This window comes from Mya arenaria, chromosome 10, assembly GCF_026914265.1.
Source record: "Mya arenaria isolate MELC-2E11 chromosome 10, ASM2691426v1".
In the NCBI taxonomy this organism is placed as follows: domain Eukaryota; kingdom Metazoa; phylum Mollusca; class Bivalvia; order Myida; family Myidae; genus Mya; species Mya arenaria.
In genome coordinates this window covers 16,115,924-16,124,741 of record NC_069131.1, presented here as the reverse complement: position 1 = coordinate 16,124,741, position 8,818 = coordinate 16,115,924, and the positions used below count along the sequence as shown (strand labels likewise).

Below are 8,818 nucleotides of genomic sequence, written 5' to 3'. Positions count from 1 at the left end.
CTTTCTGGTATATCCCAGCTTACCAGAATAATAAAAGCTGCCACTTAACTTGGAAACTGCGTAGCCTCAAATGTCTTACAACTGACTTGTGACACAGCCAGAACGGCTTTGGATGGATAAACAGCGTTATGGCTTTACGGGTAAATTAAGGTCAAACCTCGTTCATAATAGTCCACAACCCGTCAAGAAATAATTTGGCATCCGGACAATACATGTGCATTCATGTGTTAATATCACCCTTGTACAGTTATAACTGCACATTCACTGTCAAACCTAAATTATTCGGATTATTTAATTGCTAATTCAACAAACATTACAACTAGGGGAGGCAAGTCTGACCATTCATTGCACAAGATGAGTAAAGGTCATAAACAAAATAAAAATGAACGTATCATGTCATATTGAATTCAATTACATTGCGGCTGGTGATCGCCATTGGCACCAAAATCACTTAAGTGGCAACAATATTTTCATTCTGGCGATTGTTTTATTTTTTCAAAGAAATAAGAGGCAATGAGTAACTGCAGATAAGCAAAACTTGTTATTGCCCTTTGTTACTTTTTTTGTCCGGAGTATAACTTGAAAAGTACTAAATGGAATTGATTGGAACTTCAAACATTGGTAAAGCACAATGAGAGGAAGTGCAGTGTTCCAAGAACCATAACTCTACTTTAGCTAATTACTAAAAAGTAGTTGGTAGTTGGTAATTGGGGATTCGAATAATCATGAAACTACCGTACTTACCAGTTGCCAGTTGGGGATTCGAATATTCAACTACCTGCTAGTTGCCAGTTGGGGATTCGATAAACACTGTTTTAATTCACTTTTATTGGTATATTCGCCAGTCGGATATTCGACCATTTCCAGTCGATTATTCGCGAATGTTCAACAACAAACCAGTCAGTAGTTGGGGATTCAGTTTATGTCTTTATGTATGGTTTTAAATGTCACATATGGGAAAATTAATCGCCAAATGTTTCTGTATACATGTACACATGTTTCTTTGCGACAAACACTGTTTTAATTCACTTTTATTAGTATATTCGCCAGTCGGATATTCGACCATTTCCAGTCGATTATTCGCGAATGTTCAACTGTTTCAAGACAAAAACAATTGAGGCATTTTAATTGCCTTGGTGTCAGCTGTGGTGGTATGTAAAATCATTAATCTCAGCCATTGCTAAAAAATAGTTTGAAATATTCAAATGAAACTTGGTACACATGTTGCCAAAGACAGTACACACATAACAGGTTCGTTAACTGTTGCTTAAATATCGATTGAGTTATATGCCCCTTTATCACAAAAAAGAAATGACGTTTGTTTTGCGGATCACTTTTCTATATATTGGGATTTTCAAATAACTTCCTTAAAACAAAAGCTCACAAAGAAATCAGAAGGTTGAATGTCTGATCCCTTTCTCAAAGGTCATGTGTTACATGATGAATGTCAAAGGACATAGTTATAATATGCAAGTATGTAAAACCAGATAAATTATGGGATCATCAATGGTGATACACGGTCACATCCTCCCCAAAATGTCACCACTTTTAGCATGACCATTCGAAAAATAAGGAGGACAATACTCCTCGCCCTGGTGTCTATGTCAGCCTCCTGTTAAAGTTTGAGGGCAAGTTGGCATTTCCACTTATAAAGTCCAATATCCTTAATTCAATTCACTTCATACTTCACACCATTGTTCATGACCATCACACAGTTAGGTAACATAACTCCATATCATCTGAAAAACAAATTGCTTTTTTTGCTCGGTAGGTGGTGTAACAAAAGACAACAACCTGTATACAGATGACTGTATTTTGCTCGGTAGGTGGTGTAACAAAAGACAACAACCTGTATACAGATGACTGTATTTTGCTCGGTAGGTGGTGTAACAAAAGACAACAACCTGTATACAGATGACTGTATTTTGCTCGGTAGGTGGTGTAACAAAAGACAACAACCTGTATACAGATGACTGTATTCTGCTCGGTAGGTGGTGTAACAAAAGACAACAACCTGTATACAGATGACTGTATTTTGCTCGATAGGTGGTGTAACAAAAGACAACAACCTGTATACAGATGACTGTATTTTGCTCGGTAGGTGGTGTAACAAAAGACAACAACCTGTATACAGATGACTGTGTATTTTTGCCCTGCTCCAAACATGGTTAAATGAAACAGAAAGCGAAAAAATACATTTAATAAAATCAATGAAATATGAAAGAAAATGATGTTATCTGCAATTTCATCAAATAATATTCATTCCTCAAAATAATAAATAATATTCATTCCTCAAAATAATATCATTCTTTAATGAAGTTACTTATTCTATATGTACAATGTACATATATAAAAGAAGTGAGATGTCCATCATTGCTTTAAAGACAAAATTATCAATGATAATGTTAGTTTCTTTGTGATAAGACACTTTGGATTATTAGTCATATAGTCTCTAGATCATTGATGAGAAACATTTGTTTTTCTATTGAAATAAAACATGAACTTTCAAATGAATCGATTACCATAAACAAGATCTGGTCTTAAATTAGCCTTATAATTCTAACACCGAAGGGCAATTACAAATACCATGCAATAATGTATTGTCTTTAAAACCATAAATTGAGATAATCACTGCCAGGAACATGTTTTTATCCACAGAGCACAATTGTATGATTCACAGGTTAGTCAAAGTCTTAACATGGTCATAATGCTCTAAATCTTCACCGCAGAACTATCAAGTGTCGCTGTCATTTTCATTTTCACCTTCAAATTGTTTCATAATTTCAAAAAATTCTCGTGCTTTTATCTTCTTAGGTATGATATCTGAAAAGAGAAAAAAACATAATTATTTTTAATCGCACAACATTGCTTGTTTTGAGTGTAATACAACCACTGCACAATTTCTATTATAACATTTAAAGTGTAATATAGCTTGTCACATTGATGTCATTTTACCCTACTTATTTAACATCAAACTTTTGACTGAAAAAATCATCATTTTTGTTGACACATATTATCCTTGACATTCTATATTTTATGAAACTTGTTACAGAAAAATATAGCTTTTCAAAGGCTTGCTTTGTAACTTTTCCTAAAAATGTTTCTAAATTTGCTTTGTATTAAATGGCAACGAGTGTAAGATCCTTTTTTAATGCTAATAATTCTGCTACTTCTAACTGGTACTTAAGACACAATGGAAACTACAGCAGTAAAAAAGCCTACTGAACCTCTTAAATAAGATGTCATATTTGTATAAAAAAAGAAAATGATAAAAATATAATTAATTTTAAAATAAGATGTCATATTTGTATAAAAAAGAAACTGATAAAAATATAAGTAATTTTAAGTCTCACATTCAACTTTGTGAAATAAAACAGCTTAAGCTAAATGTAATCTGTTACTTTAGCAACCATGTATACATTTGTTTTACCGCAAGCTCAAGGGCTGGCAGTATTCATGTTAGCAATTTACCCTAACCATATTCTTTCATTTCTCTTATTACTAATTAGTAAAACAGAACAAACTTTACCTTGTAAGAACTGAAGTGTATCGATATTGTCGACAATTTCTGCTAGGTCGTTGTATTTTAGCATTTTCCGATCATCGCTCTGTTCCAAAGACACCTGGGCAAGACTCTGAATGAACATCTCCTGGAAATGTATGAATCATCAATGCATTTTATAAATGATTGAAGCTGTTTTGAGAATTTAAAAGGGTTTTATCATTGATTGGCTCGAATGTAGCTATTGCCAAATCATAAGTTGGTACCAAAAGTGGAAAATGCAGTATTATTTTAATAAGAATCTTTTAATAAAGCAATCAAATTCAATATCAACAAATAATACTGAGACCATGACATTTTTTAAAATATAATACACAAGAGTGACAAGACCATTTCATAGTATTTAGTACTAGTATAGTGGTTGCAATAAGCACATGCCCTGCACTGGAAAATGTCTTTGGGGTCATGCTTGATTTTAGGAATTACGGTATGCGAAACATTTCTGTAAGTTTTTTCATCTTGTTCATCTTATTTTTATTTTGATAACTAGGTTTTACACCATTAAGATATAAATGAACAAAATAATCAGGAATTTGATTGTTTTAAGTGTTTCTTACTGATTTTCATCAATCGTTGTATGTTTCAAGTTTGGCAGCGTATGTTCATGATTATTATGCTAACAAAAATGCTGCCAGTGTATAAAGTTCATGTACATGTAGTTGTATCTAGAGACCTAATGAACTGTAAATTCAGTACAACTACACTTATATTAAATCAATTTCTTGATTGGTTCATTCTGTTTTCTTCTTCTTTATAACTGTTCTTGATGTTGTTGATTTTCTTGTATTTGGCATTTGGACAATTTTGTATCAGTTTATTATTTTTATATGTGTCACGGTACGAGACCTACATATGTAGTGAGGTGTGTAGGTGGTACGGAAGCTTAGTCGGTAGAGCACTTGCCCTGATAGCGAGGGGTCCCGAGTTCGAGCCCCGGTCTGGCTGCCTATTTTCCTCACCCAGTAACATTTGGCACCCAACAAGGGACTGTGACTGTATATATACTCAATATCCTATCCGTTGTTTCGTCGAGATCATGTTTACCTTGGTAAACTTGGCAGGGGAGTATGTCACGGTATCATTACCTAATGATCAGGTGTTGAGAAGGTGTGTAAGCAGTCCGGTAGCTCAGTCGGTAAGGCACTCGCGTTGTTAGAGAGGGGTCCCGGTTTCGAGGTCCTGTCTGGCTGCACATTTTTCACACCCTGGACCCCTTGCTAACAGGGCGAGTGCTCTACCGACTAAGCTACCGGATTGCTTACAAACCTTCACAACACCTGATTAGGTAACGATACCATGACTTATGTATGAAATAAGTTATGCTTGGCTTGTTTTATTTTTACTGGACATTTTTTGTCTAGGAATACACTTTATTTACACCTCACACATCTTGTATCTTTTCATTGTCTTTTGTTTTAAAAAAAAACTAGATGTATTTACACACTTCTTTAAATTTATTTTATAGCTCCTTTAAACAAATTTAGCGGGCCCACCCAAAGTTCATTTAGAAGCCTGTTAAAGAACTTTTGATAGGATGTCCCATTTGTCAACCACCCTATTGCTGAAAACGTTGTCTGAATGATGTTCTAAACCACCTCTCAAATTGTCAATGTGCCCTCTTCTTGTATCATCCCCCATGCATCAAACAAGTTGACTAAGACATTAGTCCAAATAATTGAACGTTGACAGATTTTTTTTTAGATTTTTGATATGGCAAATCCTTCACGTACAAATTGTTTAGTATCAAAAGTGGGTAGTTGTTCCGATCAGGATTCCGGGTTAAAGCATATAGCGTCTATAAAATATCATAAAAACAAGAAATATTACCAGATAATGTTATTTTATATTAGTTCCGTGCGCACACAAAAAAATATCCAATTTATAATTATGAGTTTGACGGCTTTTCTTCATTTCATTCTGTCAAAACATAACGATATATACATGAAGGGCACCTGCAAGGCTTCAGGGCACAGTTTTAAATCGCTCGGAACATTTCGGCCATACCCGAGTTGTTACGATTGTATAACGAGGTCTATCTCGAAGCTTTGTCGGAGGAGGCCGAGTTATTACGATTGTATCGAGTTGTTCCCATTCGCATAATTGTTATCTGTGTCAGTCAACTTTCGTTTTATTGGAAAGGTAAACAACTTGTTTTAATGCATTAAATGCTTGTTTAGTGCAAAATAACATTTCACTTGCATGGTAAAATATGAATTTAACTCTTTATGATCAATTTCAACCATAAAATACTTCACTTAAAACAATTTCAATATTTTTAAAACACCCCCGTTTTTTGCACATTCCCGTTTAGACATTAGGGATTGGAAGAATCCCGTATAACACGTCTATTATTTTAGACTAACTAAGACATATAATCTTGTTTTATAGATGAATTTGTAAACATAAATTATATTAGGTTGTGACTTAAGAAATATTATATGTTAAAACAGCATTCAACTAGCTTATTGATTTATTTGTAGAATTGCTCACGTTTATTGACTGGTAATCGGTAAAACTGTCACTTTCTTGGAGCTGATCACAAATGGTTCACTAACAGATTAAAAGTTCGTTCGCGAAAATGTATTACTTTATGAATTTCATGCCAGGATAAGGACTTTAAATTACCGTTGCTTTTGCTGCAAGAAAGAGTGCCTCTTGATTTATATTGTTCACATCTGGAGAACTTTTCATTATCGTCCGTACTCGAGTGAGAGGCAAATCACACTTTCCTTTGTCGTCCGCCATCTTTTTAACTATTGCTTTGATGGATTTATACAATGATAAACCGGTTTGACCAGAAGAATCCACCCTTATCTACCAAAATCTACCGTATTCTACTGGAAATGGAATCCCCTGCGAAATACTAATATAACTATATTTCATTACGGTTTGGGTATTTTTATGTTTTAATATATGTAATATACTAAATATTAACATTTATAATCATATATATCCGTTGAGAAGGGGGTTTGTGATTTTATGTTCTATGCCGTCTTTGGCGTTTACTTAGTGCCATTTAACAGGGTTAAAACTTTTTGCTACTGAGCTTGTTTCTGTAGCTTTTCGCATAAATATTGAAAAGTATTGGAGATGAAAAGTTCTGCTCCTATTATAATGATAGGACTAAGCTACCAGAACCCCCTGTGAAATACTAACATTACTAAATTCCAATAGTGTTTAGGCGTTTCTAAGCTTTGATTTATTTAATACACTAATAGTACTAAGTTATAATCATATATTTATACACTGAAAGTGTCCAGGATTCCACTCCTTTTAAATAGGTATTAACTTATGAATTAGAGACTACGCGCTGCGCTGTTGACGAGGCATCCACAAACTGCCAAGAGAGTGACAAGGAACGAGTAAAAAACTACTAGAGGTTTATAAAGTTAGCCTTTCAAAATCACTAACACTGGTCACGCCGCAACGTGCATCCTAAAATATTACCATCCCATCCTGTTGCAAAGTGGAAAGCCCTTGAAAACCATTGGCGATGCCAACAGCCTATATCGGGCATGCTCTTTGATAGAGACTGGCAGCCAGGACACTCATGTATTGCTGAGTATTTAGTAGCATTAAAATTGTTAACAGACCAATGTTATTATGATGTAAAAATGTCTTTGCTCGGCTTTTCACAAGTGATTACACTTGAGGTAGTGCATGATACCATTTTCATGAATACAGAATCAGAGCTCATACATCTGTATGCAATACGTGCAGTTCTACACAGAGGTATCGGTTCTTATTACACAACTCAGGTAAAATTTATACCTTTCTACTGACCCATATTCCCGTCGGGTTGTTGGTCGTAGCAAAAAATGTGAGTATGATTTAATTATGTGGAGTCGGGCGGCACGTCCCCCAAACTGGCTATCATTATGCCCCAAATCTCTTCGCCCCGCTAGTAGAAATAGATAAAGATGATGATGAGATCCACAAAGAAATTTTCATAGATGATGACATAGATGGGGTTAAATGTGAACGATTACCCTTGGACGTTTATCAGGCGCCCATATGTATTGACGACGATTCTCCATTCATAAACAAATCAATTACATCAGATGAAATTCATTCTAAAAGTCACAGTCATGTCGAAAATAATTCCATTAAGGACGCAAGTGAAGTGAATGGACTTTTTGTAAATTCAAAGTTAGGTTTAGGCAAGATCCCCCTGCAGAAAAGAGAATGTATATTATGTATGAAAAAGTGAAAAAAACAAGGATTAAAGAACTTAAAATAAAAGAAGTTTCTTTGCAGACGATCGTGGATGTTAGGATAGCGGCAAGGTAAAAAGACCAAAATCATACTACGTCAAGGAAAGTAATAATGTTTTGTCAATGCTTTACAAGAGAGGACGAGTTGTGTTCTAGAAAAGGGAAAGGTTCATACATGTACTGTGTTTTAAACCCTCGGCCAGATTAAAGAAACACTCTAGTTATTCAGATTCATACCCGACCTTAAAACAGTACAAACCATACAAAAACGGGCGACATGGTTATGTGACGGCGGCATTTTAATAATACAATGAGGGGCACACGTCAATGGTCCAAACGACAATGGATTAGCCCATACGTTATTATGGAGTATGTGGGTTTATATCAAGGTCTTGCTCCCCACGGCAATGCTACAGGCCCACACAAATACACTCGAATACAAATGAAAGTCATTGACGACGTATGTGAAATGATCATCAAAGACAAACCAGTTTAAATATGATAGATACATTTTGAATAAGAACAATCCATTGTGGTTTATATTTACCTGTGTCGGATCTTGTTATTTATTTAGATTCACACACAAACAAGCGAACCACTTTTCTATAGCATGAATATAAGTATATACTGTATTAGAACTACCGGAATTAAATGATACAGGCGCAAAACTGTGTTACTTTATAACACGGGTGCGAAACAGTGGCTCCAGCTCTTTTAGGAGCTGTATATAAAAAAGAGCCAATGACACTTCCGAGCAAGAGCAAAAGAACGGACATCATCATAAAACGTAAGAATGACTCATTATTTTATCTAATATCACAATTATGAGGGTTTATTTGAGAAATCGGGGAATGCAGCGCCATATAAATATGTTTCGCAGTCGTGTATAAGTATCAATATGTCCATATAGTAAGCCAAGTGGATACAACAGTTCTCATATGTTCTCGATGCAGTATTTATTCCATGTTTGTTAAACTTCATAGTTTGCTGTACGCATCCGTCATTAATTAATTGGTGAGTTTTGACTTTTGTTTGGGGACGT

General features: G+C 34.9%; 1 protein-coding gene across 1 annotated transcript; it reads right to left on the bottom strand.

The window, feature by feature from the left end:
- Nucleotides 1–2,127: 2,127 nt before the first annotated feature.
- On the bottom strand, nt 2,128–6,326 carry LOC128205720 (chromatin accessibility complex protein 1-like). Its single transcript, XM_052907631.1, has 3 exons — nt 6,188–6,326; nt 3,530–3,650; nt 2,128–2,823 (listed from the first exon to the last, which is right to left on the bottom strand). Exons 1-3 carry the CDS (start codon nt 6,305–6,307, stop codon nt 2,735–2,737), a joined length of 330 nt encoding a protein of 109 aa, XP_052763591.1. The 5' UTR covers nt 6,308–6,326; the 3' UTR covers nt 2,128–2,734.
- Nucleotides 6,327–8,818: the final 2,492 nt, after the last annotated feature.

Bases quoted from the DNA above. Each gene is read 5' to 3' on its own strand.
- LOC128205720 (XM_052907631.1), bottom strand. From the start codon at position 6,307: ATGGCGGACGACAAAGGAAAGTGTGATTTGCCTCTCACTCGAGTACGG. The intron at 3,651-6,187 runs GTAATTTAAAGT...ATACATTTCCAG, and splicing joins TTCTTGCAGCAAAAGCAACG to GAGATGTTCATTCAGAGTCT. The intron at 2,824-3,529 runs GTAAAGTTTGTT...TTCTCTTTTCAG, and splicing joins TACACTTCAGTTCTTACAAG to ATATCATACCTAAGAAGATA.